General features: G+C 37.9%; 1 protein-coding gene across 1 annotated transcript in view; it reads right to left on the bottom strand.

Moving 5' to 3' along the window:
* Window positions 1-26,010, bottom strand: part of LOC124616537 (monocarboxylate transporter 12) — a 678,171-nt gene that overhangs the window by 19,664 nt on the left and 632,497 nt on the right. The window contains exon 7 of the mRNA XM_047144854.1: window positions 9,784-10,039. Coding sequence (XP_047000810.1) covers window positions 9,784-10,039 — 256 coding nt within the window. The remainder of the gene's footprint in view (window positions 1-9,783; window positions 10,040-26,010) is intronic.

Raw genomic sequence — 26,010 nt, 5'->3', positions numbered from 1 at the left:
ACCATTCAGATAACTATTCCAAATCGTTTTGCATTTTGTTATGATCTTCTGATGACTTTATAAGTTGATAAACAACAGCATCATCTGCAGACAACCTAAGGCGGCTGCTCAGATTGTCTCCCAAATCGTTTTTATAGATAAGGAACAGCAAAGGGCCTCTAACACTACCTTGGGGAATGCCAGAAATCACTTCTGTTTTACTCAATGACTTTCCATCAATTACTATGAAATGTGACTTCTCTGGCAGGAAATCACAAATCCAGTCACATAACTGAGATGATATTCCATAAGCACGCAATGTCACTACATGCCACTTGTGTGGTACAGTGTCAAAAGCCTTCCGGAAATCCAGAAATACAGAATCGATCTGAAATCCCTTGTCAGTAGCACTCAACACTTCATGTTAATAAAGAGCTAGTTGTGTTTCAGAATGATGTTTTCTAAACCCATGTTGACTGTTTGTCAATAGGCAGTTTTCTTCAAGGAAATTCATAATGTTGGTAGGTTAACTCTTCTTCTGTACTCAGATTTAGGAGGCCTTTTACCTGCTCAGTACTTACACCTAGAATGAGGAGCTACATTTTGTAGCCTGATAGGCTGTTGATTATTGGTTTTGTGTCATGATTTTGTCACTTTGATTTGTCTATAATGATATTATTAATGACTGTCTAAGAGTATTTAGGTATCCTAGTTGATAAATGTCCCGAGGACATGCAGATTTACTGTATGATTAAATGATGATGGCGTCCTCCTGGGTAAAATATTCCGGAGGTAAAACAGTCCCCCATTCGGATCTCTGGGCGGGGACTACTCAAGAGGACGTCGTTATCAGGAGAAAGAAATCGCATTCTACGGATCGGAGCGTGGAATGTCAGATCCCTTAATCGGGCAGGTAGGTTAGAAAATTTAAAAAGGGAAATGGATAGGTTAAAGTTAGATATAGTGGGAATTAGTGAAGTTCGGTGGCAGGAGGAACAAGACTTTTGGTCAGGTGATTACAGGGTTATAAATACAAAATCAAATAGGGGTAATGCAGGAGTAGGTTTAATAATGAATAAAAAAATAGGAGTGCGGGTTAGCTACTACAAACAGCTTAGTGAATGCATTATTGTGGCCAAGATAGACACAAAGCCCATGCCTACTACAGTAGTACAAGTTTATATGCCAACTAGCTCTGCAGATGATGAAGAAATTGATGAAATGTATGACGAGATAAAAGAAATTATTCAGGTAGTGAAGGGAGACAAAAATTTAATAGTCATGGGTGACTGGAAAGTAACAGTAGCAAAAGGGAGAGAAGGAAACATAGTAGGTTGGTTCAAATGGCTCTGAGCACTATGGGACTCAACTGCTGAGGTCATTAGTCCCCTAGAACTTAGAACTAGTTAAACCTAACTAACCTAAGGACATCACACACATCCATGCCCGAGGCAGGATTCGGACCTGCGACCGTAACGGTCTCGCGGTTCCAGACTGCAGCGCCAGAACCGCGTCATAGTAGGTGAATATGGATTGGGGCTAAGAAATGAAAGAGGAAGCTTTCTGTTAGAATTTTGCACAGAGCATAACTTAATCATAGCTAACACTTGGTTCAAGAATCATAAAAGAAGGTTGTATACCTGGAAGAATCCTGGAGATACTAAAAGGTATCAGATAGATTATATAATGGTAAGACAGAGATTTAGGAACCAGGTTTTAAATTGTAAGACATTTCCAGGGGCAGATGTGGATTCTGACCACAATCTATTGGTTATGAACTGCAGATTGAAACTGAAGAAACTGCCAAAAGGTGGGAATTTAAGGAGATGGGACCTGGATAAACTGAAAGAAAAAGAGGTTGTACAGAGTTTCAGGGAGAGCATAAGGGAACAATTGACAGGAATGGGGGAAAGAAATACAGTAGAAGAAGAATGGGTAGCTCTGAGGGATGAAGTAGTGAAGGCAGCAGAGGATAAGGTAGGTAAAAAGACAAGGGCTAGTAGAAATCCTTGGGTAACAGAAGAAATATTGAATTTAATTGATGAAAGGAGAAAATATAAAAATGCAGTAAATGAAGCAGGCAAAAAGGAATACAAACGTCTCAAAAATGAGATCGACAGGAAGTGCAAAATGGCTAAGCAGGGATGGCTAGAGGACAAATGTAAGGATGTAGACGCTTGTCTCACTAGGGGTAAGATAGATACTGCCTACAGGAAAATTAAAGAGACCTTTGGAGAGAAGAGAACCACTTGTATGAATATCAAGAGCTCAGATGGCAACCCAGTTCTAAGCAAAGAAGGGAAGGCAGAAAGGTGGAAGGAGTATATAGAGGGTTTATACAAGGGTGATGTACTTGAGGACAATATTATGGAAATGGAAGTGGATGTAGATGAAGATGAAATGGGAGATAAGATACTGCGTGAAGAGTTTGACAGAGCACTGAAAGACCTGAGTCGAAACAAGGCCCCGGGAGTAGACAACATTCCATTAGAACTACTGATGGCCTTGGGAGAGCCAGTCCTGACAAAACTCTACCATCTGGTGAGCAAGATGTATGAGACAGGCGAAATACCCACAGACTTCAAGAAGAATATAATAATTCCAATCCCAAAGAAAGCAGGTGTTGACAGATGTGAAAATTACCAAACTATCAGTTTAATAAGTCACAGCTGCAAAATACTAACGCGAATTCTTTACAGATGAATGGAAAAACTGGTAGAAGTGGACCTCGGGGAAGATCAGTTTGGATTCCGTAGAAATGTTGGAACACGTGAGGCAATACTGACCTTACGACTTATCTTAGAAGAAAGATTAAGAAAAGGCAAACCTACGTTTCTAGCATTTGTAGACTTACAGAAAGCTTTTGACAACGTTAACTGGAATACTCTCTTTCAAATTCTGAAGGTGGCAAGGGTAAAATACAAGGAGCGAAAGGCTATTTACAATTTGTACAGAAACCAGATGGCAGTTATAAGAGTCGAGGGGCATGATACGGAAGCAGTGGTTGGGAAAGGAGTGAGACAGGGTTGTAGCCTCTCCCCGATGTTATTCAATCTGTATATTGAGCAAGCAGTAAAGGAAACAAAAGAAAAATTCGGAGTAGGTATTAAAATTCATGGAGAAGAAGTAAAAACTTTGAGGTTCGCCGATGACATTGTAATTCTGTCAGAGACAGCAAAGGACTTGGAAGAGCAGTTGAACGGAATGGACAGTGTCTTGAAAGGAGGATATAAGATGAACATCAACAAAAGCAAAACGAGGATAATGGAATGTAGTCAAATTAAATCGGGTGATGCTGAGGGGATTAGATTAGGAAATGAGACACTTAAAGTAGTAAAGGAGTTTTGCTATTTAGGGAGTAAAATAACTGATGATGGTCTAAGTAGAGAGGATATAAAATGTAGACTGGCAATGGCAAGGCAATTGTTTCTGAAGAAGAGAAATTTGTTAACATCGAGTATAGATTTAAGTGTCAGGAAGTCGTTTCTGAAAGTATTTGTATGGAGTGTAGCCATGTATAGAAGTGAAACATGGACGATAAATAGTTTTGACAAGAAGAGAATAGAAGCTTTCAAAATGTGGTGCTACAGAAGAATGCTGAAGATAAGGTGGGTAGATCACGTAACTAATGAGGAGGTATTGAAAAGGATTGGGGAGAAGAGAAGTTTGTGGCACAACTTGACTAGAAGAAGGGATCGGTTGGTAGGACATGTTTTGAGGCATCAAGGGATCACAAGTTTAGCATTGGAGGGCAGCGTGGAGGGTAAAAATCGTAGAGGGAGACCAAGAGATCAATACACTAAACAGATTCAGAAGGATGTAGGTTGCAGTAGGTACTGGGAGATGAAAAAGCTTGCACAGGATAGAGTAGCATGGAGAGCTGCATCAAACCAGTCTCAGGACTGAAGACCACAACAACAACAACAGTTGATAAATTTACTGTGAGAATTAGAGTGAATGGCTGTCACTGACTAAACTGCCCTAAACAGTTTAAGCACACACATGTTAGATTGACACAGCAAAAAATGCACTACTTTGAAAATAAATTTAAAAAAGCTGCTGTTACGCTATTACATTAATGAACTGCTGTTTATTTACTGCTGTTGACAAGACTCTAAAACTCTAACAATTTTTATGAACAAAATAACAGTTCCTTAATGCTGTAAGAATAAATATCTCTTTACCACGAACAATTTTTAAGTGTCTTACTGTGAATGAGTGGTTTTAATTGATAAATGCTTAAGGTATTTACACAAACTGCCAACTGAATCTTGTGCATATTGTTTCAGTAATTGATAAAGTTCTCTTCTTAAGTGCTCTGAGCAGTGTTCATCCGTGTTTTGCCAACTCCACAGAATGGATGTAGCTTAGGCACTAAGCCTACACAAAACCAGTGCTCAGAGTACCTGCAGAACACAAGTAAGTTATATATAGAAATATTGTGCTTAACACAGAATCATTAACTCAGCCAGAAGCCTGAATCATCAATCAGTCTCACGATGAAAATCTTAGAAATCACTAAAGTTTTCAGTAGTCATAAAATTTATAGAAGGAAGGACTAACAAGGTATATTTTTAGTTTTCCTTGGAATTCAGACTTGGTTATAGAACAGTAAGTGAACAGTTTAAAATACAGAGAACAGACTGGGTTTTAAGTTCTTTGAAAACTTAAGCTTTCATAAGATCCTAGTGGAAAACAGAGAAATGGTTGAAGATGAAAACTTATTCCTCAGATAGAATTTCAGGATCCTTCTACATTTCTACCAAGATTCACTCTTGCAACCCATCCTAGAATATTGCTTATATGTGTGTGACCTGTACCACATAGGACTAACAGCAGATATTGTATGTATACAAAGAAGAGCAGTGTGAATGGTCACAGGTTTGTTTGATACATGGGAGGGCTGAGAAAATTGAGTTAGTAGACACTTGAAGATCGATGCAAACTGTCCCCTGAAACCCTACTTATGAAGTTTCAAGAACCAACTTGAAGTGAGCAATCTACAAATCTCTACTTATCACTCCTAAAGGGATGACAAAGACGAGATTAGATTAATTAAAGCTTGCACAGATGTGTTTCAGCATTCAATCTTCCAGCACTCCACATGTGAATTAAATGGCATAAAGCCCTAATAAGTAGTACATTGTGCCATTTGCTTCACAGTGGTTTGTAAAGTATAGATGTAAATGTTGTTGGAATGAGAGACATGAGCTAATTGTATTAATTAAGGAGATTAATAGAGTGCAATGTCAATATATTAAAGTTTCTGAAATATGTTTCCTGGTCTAAATTGAAGTTAGATTATCTTTCCTGTTTACATGTCAGTGTAATGTGTCTGTTTTACTTAACCTTTAAAGATCCACAAAAGAACTATGTAAACAGAAATAGAGAGAAATAAATAAAATAATAAAATAAATAAAAATAAATAAATAAAGGCTGGGTGTGGTGGTGGAATGACGGCTGTGTAGTGCTGGAATGGGAGCAGGGAAGGGGCTGGATGGGTGAGGACAGTGACTAACAAAGGTTGAGGCCAGGAGGGTTATGGTAACATAGGATATATTGCAGGGAAAGTTCCCACCTGCGCAATTCAGAAAAGCTGGTGTTGGTGGGAAGGATCCATATGGCACAGGCTGTGAAGCAGTCATTGAAATGAAGGATATCATGTTTGGTAATGTGTTCAGCAACAGGGTGGCCCACTTGTTTCTTGGCCACAATTTGCCTGTGGCCATTCGTGTGGACAGACAGCTTGTTGGTTGTCATGCCTACATAGGATGCAGCACAGTGGTTGCAGCTTAGCTTGTAGACCACATGACTGGTTTCACAGGTAGCCCTGTCTTTGATGGGGTAGACGATGTTAGTGACCAGACTGGAGTAGGTGGTGGTGGGAGGATGTATGGGACAGGTCTTGCATCTAGGTCTGTTACAGGGGTATGAGCCATGAGGTAAGGGATTGGCAGCCAGGGTTGTGTAAGGATGGATGAGTATATTGTGTAGGTTTGGTGGACAGTGGAGTATTACTCTGGGAGGTGTGGGAAGGATATAGGGCAAGACATTTCTCATTTCAGGGCACAATGAGAGGTAATTGAAACCCTGGTGGAGAATGTAATTCAGTTGCTCCACTCTTGGATTGTACTGAGTTGCGAGGGGAACACTCCTCTGTGGCCGGACAGTGGGGCTTTGGGAGGTGGTGGGAGACTGGAAAGATAAGGTACGGGAGATTTGTTTTTGTGCAAGGTTGGGAGGATAATTATGATCAGTGAAGGCTTCAGTGAGACCCTCAGTATATTTTGAGAGGAACCGCTCATCACTGCAAATGCAACGACCATGGGTGGCTGGGCTGTACAGAAGGGACTTCTATTTTTTTTATTAATTTATTATTTTTTATTTATTTATTTTATTTTTCTCTCTATTTCTTCTTTCATGTCTCTCCTTTTCCACTACTTCCTTCCTCCTCCTCCTCCCCCCCCCCTGCCGCGGTCCCCATCTCCCCTGCCTGCCAGCCTGCCATCACCATCCCCAGCATACTATCCCTCCCCCTCCCCGTTCCAGCCTCCTCCTTTCCCCCACCCACTTGCCCCTCCCATCATGCAATGATGCTGCTATTCACAGTATGGTTTCAGTTGCCTGAGATTGCAGTCGTGTGTGAGTTGCATTTGACTGAGTGTGTGTGTGTGTATATATATATGTGTGTGTGTGTGTGTGTGTGTGTGTGTGTGTGTGTGTGTGTGTGTGTGTGTGTGTGTGTGTGTGTGCATGTCTATTGTTGACAATGGCCATTGGCTGAAAGCTTTAAGTGTGAAAATCTCTTTGTTGTGCCTATCTGCGACTCAGCATCTCCACTATATGGTGTGTAGCAACTTTCCATCTCATCATATTGTTACATTCCATCCTGGATTTTCCATTGTTTGACTATGTAAACGAGTTTCATGAGCCAGGTACATACATAATTTCAACATCAGATTAAGTAACAATTAAAGTGAAGAGTCTACATTAATACCAAGAGACCAGAGGAGAGTCATGTATCTTGATAAGTAACTTGAAGTTCCAAGCTAAGAAACATAATAGTGTGGTTCAATACCTCAATGAGAGATACAAATGTTTGGACTTCGATCATCAGTCTGTCATAGGATTTCTGACAATGCCTTGTATCTACGCAAAATTATAAGTTGGTCTGTGGCTTGGATTTCATTGTGAGTTTCCTGGAAGTGACTGGATAGCAACATAAATGGAGTAGATGAACATAATTTAGTGTCATTCACTGAACATTCTGCTGAAAAGCATGTTGAGCTTTGTAGTCATATACATAATCCTGTCACATCTCCATTTTGACATTTCTTTCAATAATGACAAAAATAGAGAAGAACACCATGCCCTAAATGGAACTTCAATTTCACAAAGGGTTTGTATCAGTTTTCAAAATTAGGTCAAGAATTTGGATTCAAAAATTTGTAACTTCTCGCAGATGCAATAACAGAAATCAGCAACCTGCATACATTTAAAGTATATTAAAGGCATTCTACTTTTAACCACTGATTAAATACGCTATCTGAATTTTTAAACCTGGATCGACAATCAGTTATTAACACAATACTGCTTCAAAATATTACACAATATAATTTACTGTTCACTCATAGTTGTTAAAGGGGGTGTCCCATTTGTCATACATTTTGATGCAATATTGCACTCAACTTTGCAATGACTTATGAAATCTTTCAAAAGCCACCACATCATCTAGTAAATCTTGAGAAGACTGTGCATTTTGCTTCTCCAGTTCTTCAACTTTATTAACAGGAGTGCTGTGCACTTCGCTTCAGAGATGACCACAGATGGAGAAGTCCAAAGCACTGAGGTCAGATGATCTTTGAGTCCAAGGTACAAGCACTGTTTGATCTATCCATCTTAGACAATATTAGTATATCTAAAAACAAAGATGATGAGACTTACCAAACAAAAGCGCTGGCAGGTCGATAGACACACAAACAAACACAAACATACACACCAAATTCTAGCTTTCGCAACCAACGGTTGCTTCGTCAGGAAAGAGGGAAGGAAAGGGAAAGACGAAAGGACGTGGGTTTTAAGGGAGGGAAAATGTCTGCTTGTGTCTGTGTATGTGCGGATGGATATGTGTGTGTGTGTGCGTGAGTGTATACCTGTCCTTTTTTCCCCCTATGGTAAGTCTTTCCACTCCCGGGATTGGAATGACTCCTTACCCTCCCCCTTAAAACCCACATCCTTTTGTCTTTCCCTCTCCTTCCCTCTTTCCTGACGAAGCAACCGTTGGCTGCGAAAGCTAGAATTTTGTGTGTATGTTTGTGTTTGTTTGTGTGTCAATCGACCTGCCAGCACTTTTGTTTGGTAAGTCTCATCATCTTTGTTTTTAGATATATTTTTCCCACGTGGAATGTTTCCCTCTATTATTCATATCATTACACAATATTAGGATGTAGATGTTGACTTCCATTGGCAGCAAAATGTGCATGTGCCCCATCATGTATCTACCACCTTACATGGGCCATGGATGAAATTTGAGCCCAATTAGCTGGCAACTTAATCAAAAAATTTACATTTCAAATGCATGACAGTTTTTTTATGTTTAAATCCTTATTTAAAAACCTACATTTTACCTACAGTAATTGAATGCTAATTCACATCTGTCACCATTCACCACTCCTATTTTAAGCATTTAATGAAGTTGAGAAATATTATATTATAAATGTGTAGTATCTGTTCTTTCAGCCATGTCCACAGGAACAGACACCACACATGTATATATAAGTAAGGTGTGATGACCAAAGATCCATTCTTTCAACGTGGCCGCACATCGAGTCTGACCTCTTATGGGAAGATTAGATTAGATTAGATTAGTTTTTCGTTCCATGGATCCGTGCTGAGGAGATCCTCGTGGATGTGGAACTTGTCAATTTTTTTTTAAGCTGAAATAACAATACTAATAGTATAAATATATACAATACATCATTTGTTTCTATTAAAAAATTTGTCAATGGAGTAGAAGGAGTTGGCCACTAGTAAGTCTTTCAGGCTCCTTTTAAACTGATCTTTATTTGTAACTAAATTTTTTATGTTTACTGGCAAATTATTGAAGATGTGTGTTCCTGAGTAGTGGACCCCTTTTTGAACTAAAGTAAGTGCTTTTAAGTCCTTGTGCAGATCATTTTTGTTCCTGGTATTGTATGTATGAACTGAGCTGTTTGTTGGAAAAAAGAGATATATTATTTAGGACAAATTTCATTAATGAGTAAATATACTGAGAGGCAGAAGTTAGTATACCTAGTTCTTTGAAGAGGTTTCTACAGGACGTCCGTGAATTTACTCCACAAATAATACGTATTACACGCTTTTGGACTCTGATAACTTTTGTTTGACTTGAAGAGTTAACCCAAAGTATTATACCATATGACATTATGGAATGAAAGTAGACAAAGAATGCAAGCTTTTTCATTTTTATGTGGCAAGTGATGTGTTCATGGATAGGTGATGCTATGCTAGTAGTATGTAACTGGCTGGGAATTTTAGTCAGGTGGGAAGCATGCTTGGATGGCCTAAATGGTTAAGGCAACTGCTTGCATTAAGCAGAAGGTCCCATTTGAGTCCTGCTATGACACAAATATTCACTTTTAATTATAACAAATGCTCTTCCAACAGGATTTATACTGGTCCTCACTATACAGTCCCACCACAGAGAGAATTCAAGATTGTTCGATTCTTCAATTACCCTCACTATTGATGTAGTTATCACAAAGTTAATAATATTTGTTAAAATTAAAATAATTAATACATTACCACAATATACACATATGGTATGTTGAACCCAATACTGGTAAGGAAGTTTGAGGCTGCGAATAGGATGAATATAACATCCTTCAGGAGGGAAAAGTCTAACATTTCTGTCCATGTTTCTTTTGCCTCAGGTGAACAAGGTATACATCCACAGATAGTTGATTTTTCATGTTGTTCTTCTGCTGGTTCAGCCACATATGCAGGAGGTAGATGATTGTTGCTCGAAACTTTTTTCTGTTCAGACAGTAGGTTTGCAGACCTAGATAGAAGAAATAAATTACTTTATTAACCACAAGAAAAAAATTAAAAACTTAAATAGCCTATGCAGTATTAATGTTCCACAATAACATTTTCTGGTAATTTTAATGAAGCTGCTATCAACTGAGGATGGCCTAGAAAGCTGGAATCCAGTTAGTAATAAACTATAAATATTATTGTGGAACATCAATATTGTGCAGTTAAGTTCTCAATAAGTCAATCTTCCTCCAAGTACCAACAGAATATTCCATAAACAAGGAAAAAGACTATTGACTTTTGCTAAGTGTGTGAGATCTAACTAGTGAAAAAATAATTTCTATGATTTTCGCCACTTTCATGTGGGATTTGTTAGTACACTTTTATAAAATGTATACAAATTCTTTTTACATTGATTTATATAAAAATAGAGTAATGTGGCTATGACTAATAGTAATGTGCAGAAGCTTCAATCTCAAATTAGTGTCCATAAATTTTAAGAAACATCCTATAAAACAAAAAGCTTGGAAATTGCCTAATACAGATGTAGGAGAAGCTCACATCAACCATGCAACTATATCTTTTAATAATCAAAAAGAAATCACGAGCACAAAAGTTAGAAAGTGTACAAATATAGAAACAGATCACTGTCTAATCACAATAAAAATAAAATTTATTCCACAAAAAAAGATTCCAAGAGAAGAGCCTAGGATTAAAAAATTGATACTGAAGCAAAAAACTGAAGAAACAAAAATTTCAGCAATGGCTAAATATAGATTCAGAAGCCTGGGAGAAGATTAAAACAAAACTAGTCAAAACAGCCCTTGAAATAGCACTAGACAAAAGACATAAAAACAAAGATTGTGGAATGAACAACATGAAAAAGCATTATTGTTTAGAAAACAGGCCAAGCAGAAATGGTACTCCACCACAAGAAGTGAAGACTTTAGCAGCTTAAAACAACAAAGATCTCAAACTTCAAAAATAATAGGGGCAGTCAAAAGGAAATTTGAAAGGAACCAGTTATCCCCGACATGGCAGATAGCGACAGCTTCAGAGGTGGACAGAATGTGATGGTACTGTACTGTAATTCACAGTGATTGGCAATCAATGGCATCAGCAAAATATGATGCTGCATGGGAAGAAAATTTAATGTATGCATTAGAACAGGACATTTTGGTTGCTAAATGATACTTGATTAATTTGAAAAAATGTTTAAAAAATCTTAAAGAAGAACAAAACACATAAATTCACCCATTTCTTAGGCCTAAAATAAGCTGGCATGCAAAATCAAGTGAGAAAAATTTTTAACTCCAAATAACAAATAAATCTGACCTGCTGTCACCAGATGGAGTTGCACTCAAACAAGTAAAAATGAAAAATGAACTTCCGTCACCAGCAAGTGTTTTGAAGATTTAAGAAAAGGCAAAGTACTTATGAAATGAGTAATTAAATATGAAAAATAAGAAGGGAGAATTTTCTGATAGCCATGGAAGAGGCTCAGCAGGTATTATGGCAACCATGCAAATGAAATTCAAAGTACTTGCCCCTATCAAGCCTAATGCCCTTCTATGCGAAGTGCTAAAAGCTGGTAAAACATTGACAAAAAAGAAAAGAAACTCACATTCAAATGCTTTTGTTGTAGGTGTTCCACAGAGGCATGGTGTAAATGAAGGTTCACGTATAAGTAAAGAAATTATCAGCACAAACAGAAAATCCTAGATCTGTAGAAGTTTTCAAGATATAACATTTACTGAAGCTACAAGCTCAGCAGGAGACCATTTTATGAAACATGGCCTGCACAGGAAGAATTTTGGCAAAACGGTTATGGTACGCACAAAGAAATACTGGAAAATATTAACTGCTCAAGACAACAAATACATAGCCAATCCTACTATCAACAACAAAAGGAAAAGAAGTGCTGTCACTATCTCCATGCAAAGAGGGATCATCACAAACTCAGGATGAAGCAAAAAGAAGAAACTCCACTGTGCCCTGCAGAAGAGGATGAAACATCACTGTCTCCCTCAGAAGAAGAGGCATCATCACTCTCTCATGAAAATGAAGGACTATCACAGGCTTAGAATAAAAGGAAAAAAAGAAGAAACATCACTCTGCCCTGCATAAGGAGGAGAAGGAGAAGAGGAAGAAGAAGAAATAACACTTTTCTCACCAGAGGAAAAAGCATTATGGCCAGCAGAGAAGCTGCCAGCAAAATTGAGGAAAAGAGAAATAAATACAAATATATGAAGGATCAAGATTGTTGGTACCAGTAGCTGAGAAAAAAGGTTTCAAAAAATATTTAGATATACATATAAAACATGTTTCAACTGTAAGAATTTTTCATCAGAACAAACAGTGTGTATCATGTAAATTAGATGCCCACAAAAGGCAAAGCTCCTGGGTATGAGTCCCTGTCTGGCACACAGTGTTGATCTGCCAGGAGATTCCATATCTGTGCACACTCCACTGCAGATTGAAAAATGCGTCCTGGAAACAATCTGTCAGGCTTTGGCTAAGCCACATCTCCGCAAAATCCTTTCCTCAAGGAGTGCCAGTTACGTAGGAGATCTTCTGTGAAGTTTGGAAGGTAGGAGATGAGGTACTGGCAGAAGTAAAGTTGTGAGGATGGGTCATGCATTATGCTTGGGTAGCTCAGTTGATAGAGCACTTGCCCATTAAAGGCAAAGATCCTGGGTTTGAGTCCGGTCTGAGTACTGGTCCAACACACAGTTTTAATCTGCCAGTAAGTGTGATTTCATTGCACACTCCACTGTAGAGTGAAAAATTCATTCTAAAAAAACTAAATTAGTATTTACAACATACAGGACTACAAAAAGGTGGCTTACTTGTGCAGATCTGAATATAAAGGTAGATGAGTTGCAGTACATGTACACAGTGAAATGGGGACTGCATTCCATACTCAGTGGACAACTGTACAGAAACATTATCAGAATCAGCAGTAGTACAGACAATGTTCAAAGTAGAAAAGAATTTGCTATTACGGATATACAGATCACCAGTCAGATGAATGATTTTGTAAAGGAGCACCAGGCAATCTAAATATGAACTCACTGAAAGACATCTGTTATACACAGAGATCTGATGATCTAATCAACATGTATTATCTTAATTTAGTTGTAAATAGTCCCATAGGGTGCAGTTAAAATACAAAGATGTGAATACAGTACTGCATATCATGTAATAACCAATATACCAGATCACAGACAAAATGTGCAAGTCTTAAATATAGCCACTGCAGATCACTATGGGGTATTAACTGAATTATCTGACAAGACAGCAAAGTTAGAAAAATCCTTAAAGAGTTGCAACTAACGAGCCACCAATCCTAGTCAGCCTATAAAGATTAGCAGAGTCTGATGAATGGACTGATATTTAACAAACAAACATAAGTAAAATATGGGAATAATTTTACAAAACATTAGCCAACAAAATATATATATTGCATATTACATATGTATTACATGCCCAGTTGTAAGTAGAAATACAAATGATAAGTACAATAAAAATGAGTCATAACAGATGTAATAAATAAGAGGGAAGAGCTAAGAACTATATATGAATATTGCTAGTTAAAACCAACACAAGAAAATTATGATGCCTATAGAGACAAGAAGAGATCACATAAAAAATGATAAAAGCAATAAAAATGGAATGGTAGCTGCTACTAATATCACAAAGACCACATAGTATCACATAAAGAGAGAAAAGGAAGATAAACACATGAGAAACAGTAGAAACATAACTAACAAGAAGAATGGGAAGAAAACAATGGCTTCTCAGGAAGTCAGTAATATTTGAAACTGACATTATGGTGGGGTAGGAGACAAATTAATGAGGCAAAATTCTGTCACAAAAGCATACAAAGTACTTGTCATAAGATACAATTTTTATTCAATTTCGCAACAAATGACTCTGAAATTTAAAAATGCTTTATAGTTTAACAGCAAAAATTACTGTGAAACTAGACAATACATCAAGCAGAGTAATTAAATGCTGCCTGCAGTGAGTAATAAAGCCCTTGACTTTTCTTATCATCTTAGCCATAACAAAAGGAAATTTCCTACAAGTCTAAAAAAATGTGAAGTGACCCCTATATACAAAGGTAGCAGCAAATACTATCCAGGAAATTACAGGCCAATAACTATGACACCTATCTTACCTAAAACAACAGAAAGTGGAATTACAGACTATCCAAAATTTTGTAGGAAAATGTAATATTTAACACTATTTCGTAAGTGTACCAGACATAGTACCCTACAAGTGTCGGACAAGTCATCAACTTTACTCTGTATAAACACAAACAATTACATTTACACACACACCAGGCTTTTATATTTTTGTCTGGGATATATTGCCCCAGAAACGAAAAGTCTGCTTTTCCAAGTTCTGCCCTACATTCTGGGAGGTTTCCCTTGATCTGGTAACTACCAACTTCATCTACACCTACACCTGCATGATTATATTGCTATTCACAATAAAGTGCCTGGCAGAGGGGTCAATGAATCACCTTCAAGCTGTCTCTCTACCATTCCACTCTTGAACTGTGCACAGGAAAAATGAGCACTTAATTTTTTCTGTGTGAGCCCTGATTTCTCTTATTTTATCATGATGATCATACCTCCCTATGTAGGTGGGTGCCAATAGAATGTTTTTGCAACTGGAGGAGAAAACTGATGATTCAGATTTCAAGAGAAGATCCTATCACAACAAAAAACACCTTTGTTTTAATGATTGCCATTCCAATTCACATATCGTGCCTGTGGCACTATCTCCCCTATTTTGTGATAATACAAAACGAGCTGGCCTTCTTTGAAATTTTTTGGTGTCATCTGTCAGTCCCACCTGATGCGGATCCCACACCACACAGCAATACTCCAGGGGCAGAAAAGTGTGGTGTAAACAGTCAGTATCTTTAGAAGACCTGTCACACCTTCTAAGTGTTCTGCCAATGAATCACAGTCTTTGGTTTGTTCTACCCACAATATTATCGATGTGATCATTCCAATTTAGGTTATTTATAATTGTAATCCCTAAGTCCTCCTCCCATGAACCATGGACCTTGCCGTTGGTGGGGAGGCTTGCACTCCTCAACGATACAGATAGCCGTGCCGTAGATGCAACCACAACGGAGGGATATCTGTTGAGAGGCCAGACAAACATGTGGTTCCTGAATAGGGGCAGCAGCCTTTTCAGTAGTTGCAGGAGCAACAGTCTGGATGATTGACTGATCTGGCCTTGTAACATTAACCAAAACGGCCTTGCTGTTGTGGTACTGCGAACTGCTGAAAGCAAGGGGAAACTACACCCGTAATTTTTCCCGAGGGCATGCAGCTTTACTGTATGGTTAAATGATGATGGCGTCCTCTTGCGAAAAATATTCCGGAGGTAAAATAGTCCCCCATTCAGATCTCCGGGCGTGAACTACTCAAGAGGACGTCATTATCAGGAGAAAGAAAACTGGCATTCTACGGATCGGAGTGTGGAATGTCAGATCCCTTAATCGGGCAGGTAGGTTAGAAAATTTAAAAAGGGAAATGGATAGGTTAAAGTTAGATATAGTGGGAATTAGTGAAGTTTGGTAGCAGGAGGAACAAGTCTTCTGGACAGGTGAATACAGGGTTATAAATACAAAACAAATAGGGGTAATGCAGGAGTAGGTTTAATAATGAATAAAAAAAATAGGAGTGCGGGTAAGCTACTACAAACAGCATATTGAACGTATTATAGTGGCCGAGATAGACACGAACCCCATGCCTACTACAGTAGTACAAGTTTATATGCCTACTAGCTCTGCAATTGATGAAGAAATTGAAGAAATGTATGATGAGATAAAAGAAATTATTCAGGTAGTGAAGGGAGTCAAAAATTTAATAGTCATGGGTGACTGGAAATCAACAGTAGGAAAAGGGAGAGAAGGAAACATAGTAGGTGAATATGGATTGGGGCTAAGAAATGAAAGAGGAAGCTGTCTGTTAGAATTTTGCACAGAGCATAACTTAATCATAGCTAACACTTGGTTCAAGAATCATAAAAGAAGATTGTATACATGGAAGAATCCTGGAGATACTAAAAGGTATCAGATAGATTATATAATGGTAAGACAGAAATTTAGGAACCAGGTTTTAAATTGTAAGACATTTCCAGGGGCAGATGTGGACTCTGACCACAATCTATTGGTTATGAACTGTAGATTAAAACTGAAGAAATTGCAAAAAGGTGGGAATTTAAGGAGATGGGACCTGGATAAACTGATTAATCCAGAGGTTGTACAGAGTTTCAGGGACAGCATAAGGGAACAATTGACAGGAATGGGGGAAAGAAATACAGTAGAAGAAGAATGGGTAGCTCTGAGGGATGAAGCAGTGAAGGCAACAGAGGATAAAGTAGGTAAAAAGACAAGGGCTAGTAGAAATCCTTGGGTAACAGAAGAAATATTGAATTTAATTGATGAAAGGAGAAAATATAAAAATGCAGTAAATGAAGCAGGCGAAAAGGAATACAAACGTCTCAAAAATGAGATCGACAGGAAGTGCAAAGTGGCTAAGCAGGGGTGGCTGGAGGACAAATGTAAGGATGTAGAGGCTTATCAAACTAGGGGTAAGATAGATACTGCCTACAGGAAAATTAAAGAGACCTTTGGAGAAAAGAGAGCCACTTGTATGAATATCAAGAGCTCAGATGGAAACCCAGTTCTAAGCAAAGAGGGGAAATCAGAAAGGTGGAAGGAGTATATAGAGGGTCTATACAAGGGCGATGTACTTGAGGACAATATTATGGAAATGGAAGAGGATGTAGATGAAGATGAAATGGGAGATACGATACTGCGTGAAGAGTTTGACAGAGCACTGGAAGACCTGAGTCGAAACAAGGCCCCGGGAGTAGACAACATTCCATCAGAACTACTGACGGCCTTGGGAGAGCCAGTCCTGACAAAACTCTACCATCTGGTGAGCAAGATGTACGAGACAGGTGAAATACGCTCAGACTTCAAGAAGAATATAATAATTCCAATCCCAAAGAAAGCAGGTGTTGACAGATGTGAAAATTACCGAACTATCAGTTTAATAAGTCACAGCTGCAAAATACTAACACGAATTATTTACAGATGAATGGAAAAACTGGTAGAAGCTGACCTTGGGGAAGTTCAGTTTGGATTCCGTAGAAATGTTGGAACACGTGAGGCAATACTGACCCTACGACTTATCTTAGAAGAAAGATTAAGGAAAGGCAAACCTACATTTCTAGCATTTGTAGACTTACAGAAAGCTTTTGACAATGTTGACTGGAATACTCTCTTTCAAATTCTGAAGGTGGCAAGGGTAAAATACAAGGAGCGAAAGGCTATTTACAATTTGTACAGAAACCAGATGGCAGTTATAAGAGTCGAGGGGCATGAAAGGGAAGGAGTGGTTGGGAAGGGGGTGAGACAGGGTTGTAGCCTGTCCCCGATGTTATTCAATCTGTATATTGAGCAAGCAGTAAAGGAAACAAAAGAAAAATTCGGAGTAGGTATTAAAATTCATGGAGAAGAAGTAAAAACTTTGAGGTTTGCCGATGACATTGTAATTCTGTCAGAGACAGCAAAGGATTTGGAAGAGCGGTTGAATGGAATGGACAGTGTCTTGAAAGGAGGATATAAGATGAACATCAACAAAAGCAAAGCGAGGGTAATGGAATGTAGTCGAATTAAGTTGGGTGATGCTGAGGGAATTAGATTAGGAAATGAGACACTTAAAGTAGTAAAGGAGTTTTGCTATTTAGGGAGTAAAATAACTGATGATGGTCTAAGTAGAGAGAATATAAAATGTAGACTGGCAATGGCAAGGAAAGGCTTTCTGAAGAAGAGAAATTTGTTAACATTGAGTATAGATTTAAGTGTCAGGAAGTCGTTTCTGAAAGTATTCGTATGGAGTGTAGCCATTATTGTAATAAATAGTTTGGACAAGAAGAGAATAGAAGCTTTTGAAATGTGGTGCTTCAGAAGAATGTTAAAGATTAGGTGGGTAGATCATGTAACTAATGAGGAGGTATTGAATAGGATTGGGGAGAAGAGAAGTTTGTGGCACAACTTGACTAGAAGAAGGGATCGGGTGGTAGGACATGTCCTGAGGCATCAAGGGATCACAAATATAGCATTGGAGGGCAGTGTGGAGGGTAAAAATAGTAGAGGGAGACCAAGAGATGAATACACTAAGCAGATTCAGAAGGATGTAGGTTGCAGTAGGTACTGGGAGATGAAGGAGCTTGCACAGGATAGATTAGCATGGAGAGCTGCATCAAACCAGTCTCAGGACTGAAGACACAACAACAGCACCATCCCTAAGTATTTAATTGAATTTACATCCTTCAGATTTGTGCGACTTATCATGTAATTGAAATTTAGTGGATTTCTTTCAGTACACATGTGAATAACTTCCCACTTTTCTTTATTCAGTATCTATTGCCACTTTTCTCACTATGCAGATATCTTATCTAAATCATTTTGCAATTAGGTTTGGTCATCTGATGACTTTACAAAACGGTAAATGACAGCATCATCTGCAAACAATCTATGAGGGGTAATCAGATTGTCTCCCATGTCATTAATATAGATCAGGAACAAAAGAGGGCCTATAACACTTCTTTGGGGAAGTCCAGATATTATGTCTGTCTTACTCTACTTAACTGCCTGCTAATTGGCTACAAAGTCCCTGTCTCTCCAATAGGGCATTACTTGCACAACCCACTCAACAACAGAGGATGAATAATATTAAATGAAATATAAAAAAACTAGACAAGTGTCAGCAGGACTCATATACTGAGGGTTCTGTACACACTTAATAATGTATACACATAATAATGATAATAATAATAATTTCATGTGACACAGTGGCCTGGTTCAAGTCCTTCTATTGGATGCCACTTCGGCAATCTGTGTGTCCCTGACCTACCCCAGTTATCCAACAGGAGAGAAGTTCAGTGTGAAATCCCAACCACATGTTATTTAACATCTTTGAGAGGTGTATATTAAGTTAAAACAAGGACTGAAAAATCCATAGTCTGCCCGTGATTTGATCGCATGGCTTCTCAGTTTCCAGGCATGTGCTTTACTGCTAGACTGCCAGGAACAACATGTACATAAATAGTCCATTCATAGGTTCTGATAACTGAGTTCACAAGTATCAAATAAGGTGACATATATGGGCATATCTTCTGAATGCAGTGACTTAGAAGCTTTTTACACTGCCACATGTCCATAGACATTAGTATGTCATACAAATTTCAACTTGATACCTGAGAATATAGGGTCTCAACAATCAGACAGACAGACAGACAACAAAGTTGATCCCATGAGGGTTCCCTAAAAACTAAATAAAAAAGTGTAGCAGTGCAGAGACTTGATCTAAGTCTGCCAATTAATGTTTCATAGTTAATCTTCAGAATAATTGTCATGTAATTTTCCTCACATGCAATAAGGGCACGTGGATTACAGTTGAAGGTGAGAGCGACATTTAGCATGACAACACAGAAGTTCTAAGGATGAGTCAAAGGAGTATTTCAGTATCTCTGAATTTCAACATTTTCCATCAACTTAAAATGATAAGAACCCCAAACATTGCACACTAGAGCTCTGTATAAAATTTCCTTAGCCCTCTGAGTACCAGTGGTTTCTGCCTGAAACCATAATCTTATTATTACTATTATTATTATTTTATTTTTATTTTTGTAGCAGTACCTTTTGCATGAAACCACCAATGCTATTGCAAGACAGAGACAACTAGTGATACACAGGTACTTCTACAAATGTAGTTCACTGTAGCAGACACACTACATTCAAAGCAATGTTCAGCATGGACATTATACTTCATGATTGTAAGAGATTGTGCCTTCTTTATTTTTTTTTTTTTTTTTTTAATACTGATCATATTGGTGACATCACTGACAGTGGAAGTAAGTATATCTAAAGTTACCGAAATATAAATTTCATTTTGTACTACTGCTGTTACAAGTGGTTTGGAAATGAAACCACTGGAGTAGTACATCCTTTTGATATAAACTTATTAACTTTTAGACACATTGTTGCTTGTTATTTTGAACTAGCATTTGTTTTAGGCGTTATGCATTCATGGAAATTTCAAGAGGTGTGATTGTGTCTAAGAAAAATGCAAAACTGCTTCCTAATATATCTAATGAAATGACTGGTGGTCGAAAACTGCAAGTGCCAGAGGCTCCAAAGTGAAACACTTTCTTAAAACAACTGAATTTTTACTTCTTGCCAATTTCTTCTTGTATTCATTGCTTACTGTGACAATAAAGGCCAATTCTGTAAAAATTTTAAAATTATTTTTTAAAAATATTGTTGTTACTCCAAAGGTTAACAGCTGCACTACATTTTCCCAGTTTGCACTGATGATTAGTTCAGTAGACTCACCTCCAGCAGGACAATGGTTCAAATCCTCATCAAACTATCAAAATTCAGGATGGTTCCTTTGAAAAGGGCATGACCAGTTTCCTTCCCCATACTTTTCTGATCTGAGCTTGTGCTCTATTGAAGGGATGCTAAAGTCTGATCCTCCTTTCTTTTCCCAGTTTGTAGCCCAAAAAATCGAAATCTGTATAGAGTAGCTACAGAAAACCTTAATCTGGACCACCATAAGGATTTGAATGCAACTCCTGCTGAATATCAGTCCAGCAAAGTAGCAGCCCATCACTAATATAACTGGGAATTCATAGATGAATTCAAAAATTTTCCATACATAAGAAAATCATTTAAAGTCCATTTGAAACACATACAACATATATAATTTTGCTACAAAATACAGCTATAAAAGAAAAGATTGACCCTGAAATTACATCAGTACGCTCTATTCATGACAGGGAAACAATTTAAATAAAACTGGAAGTGCCAAAACAGGTACACAATTAAGTTTGCTGGTCTCCCATCAGGCAGCTCCCCGGGTGGCGGATAGGGGAGAGTTCATCAGATATGATGAAAAAATAAAACACTTGGGGTGGACCAAGATCAGGATTGCTGCCTTGTAGTAGGTAGAGGAATCTACAAAGGCTAAGGGAGGAACACCCCTACAGAAAAAGACCTGGTCCTCCAGGTTGGACAGTTGTACGCAGGGCCAATAACCCACCTATGGAAAACTCTAATATTACAAATATCTCACATATGCCTTGGATGAAAAATGGACCCCAAAATATGATGACCTTGCAATGGAAATCTAACATGAGAGTTGGAACATGGAATGTACAGAGTATGTTTAAAACAGGATCCTTCCAAAGACTCAGCAAACAACTAGACATTAACAATGTAGCAATAGCAGCAATACAGGAAACATGACTATTAGGTCAGGATATACAAGATATGGATAAGTACATAATATTCAACAGTGGTAAAGAAAATGGCTATCATGAATTTGGAATGGCCTTCTGTGTACTAAATGCTATTCTACCTACATTAATAAAGTTTAAAACCATTGATGAAAGACTATGATATCTTAGAATCAGGTGCAAGTGGTTCAACTTGTCAGTAATAAACTGTCATGCACTAACTAATAACAAAGATGATGCAATATAGGATAACTTCTACGAAAACTTATCAGACCCGTGGAACAAACTACCAAAACATGATATCAAGATAGTAATAGGTGATTTTAATGCAAAGATAGGAAAAGAGGATATTTTCAAACCAACTATTGGAAAAACAAAGTCTGGATGAGGAAAGTAATGACAATGCCATTTGGCTAATAAATTTCGCTGCATCAACAAGTATGATCATTAGCAGTACTACCTACCCTCATAAAAGAATGCATAAAGAAACATGGTACTCAAGTGATAAGAAAACAGCAAATCAGATTGATCATGTTCTCATAGACAGCAAACACAGAAAAACAATTAGTGACATACGATCCTTCCGAGGAGCTGAAATGGGGGTCAGATCATAATCTAGTTATAAGCACAATGAAAACCAAGGTGAAGGCAGTATCAAAAGTGAAATCCAGACTGGATAACATGAACAGATTTGATTTGTAGAATGTGATATGGACAGAAGGAATAATGAAGTACAAAGTTGAAGTTTCAAACCGGTTTGAGGCCTTAAGTGTGGTACTGATAGCTATGATGTCACGGCGTAGGTGCAAGTTCTTAGGTTGGCACTATGACAAACACTGACGACAGCGCCCTCTAGTCAATGCTGTGCAGCTCCATGAGCGCCGCTCCAGATTCAGCCCATTTGATTCTGAGTAGATGACCAAGCAACATTGTTTCTATTTCATAGTGGATGACTGTTTGTAACTTGATGTATGGCTTCGCACCAAGGTGCTCATCTCAGCCAAAGCTAAGTACATAGTAAAACCACTTCTATTTGCAGTACCAAGTGATCTACCTCACCTGCTCCTCCTAGCTTCCTACATTCAGCCTACCCTCAGTTTTCAGGAGCAGACCCATGCGCCACCTTCCAGGCAGGATACAAAATTAAGTAATATGGAAGAAAGCCTTGAAATGACCAGTGATGAATACTGGAATAATGTAAAAGAAGTCATCCTCACAGCTGCAGATAATAACCTGCAGAGTACTAAGAAAGGCAGGAAGAAATGAGTCGGTGAAGAGTGTGTAGAAGCTGAAGACAAGGTTACGAAACTATGTAAAAATGGTTGCAAACAAATAACAATCCTGTAATAGAACTTCCTTATTGGCAGGCTCAAAGGCAGACAAACAAAATTAACTGGAAGAAAAAGAACAATTCCTAAAACAACAGTTTAAATCTATTCATGAATATCATAAAAGTAACAACATCCAGAAAATGTATGGTACAATCAACAAAATTAGAAAAGGTTTTAATTACAAAACCAAGGTGATGAAGGATTTAAATGGCAATATGATGACTGAACCAAGAAAAATTTTAGTGACAAGCAAGCAGTATTTAGGCAACCTGCTGAATTGTTCTGATCCAGAAGCACCAATTACTAGTTCCAGCTACAGTCACAACTGTGAGGAAATTCCAAAACTCACATATGAGGAGGTGGTAGAGTGTATCAAATGCATAAAAAATGGTAAAGCAACTGGAAGTGACAGCATCCCAGCTGAGATACTAAAATATGGGGGAGAAGCATCGCACAGACGTTTATTTTATCTTATACAGATAATGTGGAAAACAGAGAACATTCTAACAGATTGGAGAGAATTATTAATAGTCCCTATACATAAAAAAGAGACAGGGAAGATCTCAGAAACTATAGAGGAATATCATTAGTCAATACAGGTTATAAGATTTTATCTTGTTTATTGCTCTGCTGCTTAAAACCATATGCAGAAAATATAATTGGGGATTATCAAAATGGCTTCCGCAAAAGTAAATCCACCACTGACAACGTATTTGCAATCAAATAAATAAATGAAAAAGTTTGGGACTGTAAACAACAAGTACATTATCTGTTCATCGATTTCATGAAAGCTTATGACTCCACCCACAGACAAAGCTTTTGGAATGTAGTGACTGAATTTGGTTCCCCAATTAAACTGATAAATCTCTGCAAAGTATGCATGGATGAAAACACAGCTAGGATTTTACTAAATGGATTAAAGTCTGATCATTTTAAAAATAAAACTGGGTTAAGACAAGGAGATGCTTTGCCCCCTTCTCTTCAATACAGCTTTAGAAAGAGTTGTGAGGAAACTCAAACTGGTACCTGCTGGGATCCTCCAAGAAAGAAAAATTAACATGTTAGCATACGCGGATGACATAGTGCTCATTAGAAACAGTGAAATAGAGATTAGCAAATTATTTGTGGAGCTTGCAACAGAAGCGTCAAGCCTTGACCTGAAAGTAAATGACGAGAAAATGAAATACATGATAATTCAAAGATGTAGAGATCAGTGGGAGAACCAGTCACATCAAATAGTTGGTGAACACAAATTCGAGTGTATTGAATGGTTCAAATTTCTGGGATCAGTTAATGGATGAATAAAATCAGAGACAGGTAGAAATAAAAGTGAGACTGCAAAATGATAACCGAGCCTATTATGCAATACAAAATCTCTTACGGTCCAAACAGCTGACTAGAATAACTAAAATAAAGTTATATAATACAATCATTGAACCAGTTCTAATGGGGCGGAAACATGGAACCTAACGAAAACAGAACACCACCATTTACAAGTGTTTGAGAATAAAGTTTATACAAAAATCTTTGGTCCACATTATGACAATGAATCACAATGCTGGAAGAGAAGACACAACATAGAAATCCATGAGGTATCACAACAACCAACTACAGTAGAGATAATAAATGTTAGAAGACTGCAATGGGCTGGACATCTGATGAGAATGAAAGAAGACAAGTTGTGTTAAAAATGTACAGAAAGAAGCCATATGGCAAAAGACCAAGGGGCAGACTCAGAGGTACTTGGTGCAATGAAACTCACTGCATATGTGAAAGATTAGGAATAAATAACTGGCAAGAGGCAGCACAAGACAGGAGCATCTGCAGGAGTCATGCGAGATCGGCACAGGAGGTTAGAGTCCCTTAGACACATGCTAGTATACTACTACTACTACTACTACTACTACTACTACTAATAATAATAATAATAATAATAATAATAATAATAAAATCATTATAAAGTCCATTTGAAACACATACAACATATATAATTTTGCTACAAAATACAGCTATAAAAGAAATAGATTGACCCTGAAATAACATCAGTATACTCTATTCATGACAGGGAAACAATTTAAATAAAACTGAAAGTGCCAAAACAGGTACACAATTAACACAATTCCTACACCTTTAACATGGTTCTGTCGTTCCACAGCCAGAGCACAGCTGAGGTGTTTGGTTCAGACTACGCTATTGCGAGGTTGCCCCACCACTTTTCCCATTGGGCTTAAATCATGTGAATTCATAAGTTCTCCGGACCAAAGCTTTGAAACTAGGTGCTAGGCAAAAATATGATTTTCTGGTTTCACAGAATAGAAAACCTTTCAGTTGTGGACCACATCATGCTTGAATATAAAAGTCATTTTAAGCTAACTGCAATAATTTGATATGGGGTTTTTATACATATGGTGTTCAGCAGCTTGCACAACAATCTTTTAATGTTGGCTGTTTAGCATGTGCCACTAAATATTGAAATACAGCCTGACACTGATCCAATAAAATAAAACTTTAAAAATAAATCTTCCACAGCCAATGCCGACTTTTAGTCATAAAAATGAATTTCCTGTGTTTATATGGAGGATTAGGTGAGAAAATGTTCAAAAAAAAAAAAAAAATGTGCAACCACATCCAGTACCAGTACATAAGATATAAGGGGCAATTTCCTTTTTTCAGTCAGCTACTCATGGCAAGTGAGTCTACTGCAGTTCCTGTAGTCTATTATGTCTGTACAGCGGCTCACTTGTCTCCACACTTCACTTCATATGCAAGAAGAAATTTGGTTGTGAGTTGGTGAAGCACTATTAAAGGGTTCTGTTAATCATAAAGAAGAGTGCACACAATTGTCAGCAATGTCACCAATTTTTGACTGCAAAGGGCAAATGGTTGCTGACGAAAACAATTAATCATTGATAGAGTTGTGACAACACTGAGTCTTTGCCACAGAGATGTTCACAAAATCACAGTATGTGATTGGCTGAAGTGAAGCATGCACCTCATGTCCACATTAACTGGCAGGGCTCTTCATTCACCTTACAAACTACAGTCCCCCTTTTTGTTTACATGTCAGCTTCAAAATTGCATCTGTTTTGAGTACTGTCTGCTGTGCAATTTGGCTCCTGAATGGTGGAAGCGACATTATGTGAGAGTGTCCTCCTTACAACAAAAATGCCAGGAACTAGCGTTGGTGATAGAGTTTATCAGTGACTAATATTGGTTTCACACATGCAACAAAAGAATCACCACAGCTAGTGCCATACTGCAGTTACATGTGTGAACTTCCAGTTTTCAGTGGCACAATTTTTGAGATGCAACTTTTGTTACGACA

This window comes from Schistocerca americana, chromosome 5, assembly GCF_021461395.2.
Source record: "Schistocerca americana isolate TAMUIC-IGC-003095 chromosome 5, iqSchAmer2.1, whole genome shotgun sequence".
Lineage (NCBI taxonomy): Eukaryota > Metazoa > Arthropoda > Insecta > Orthoptera > Acrididae > Schistocerca > Schistocerca americana.
The sequence above is the reverse complement of the archived record's forward strand: the minus strand, read 5'-3'. Positions and strand labels throughout refer to the sequence as shown.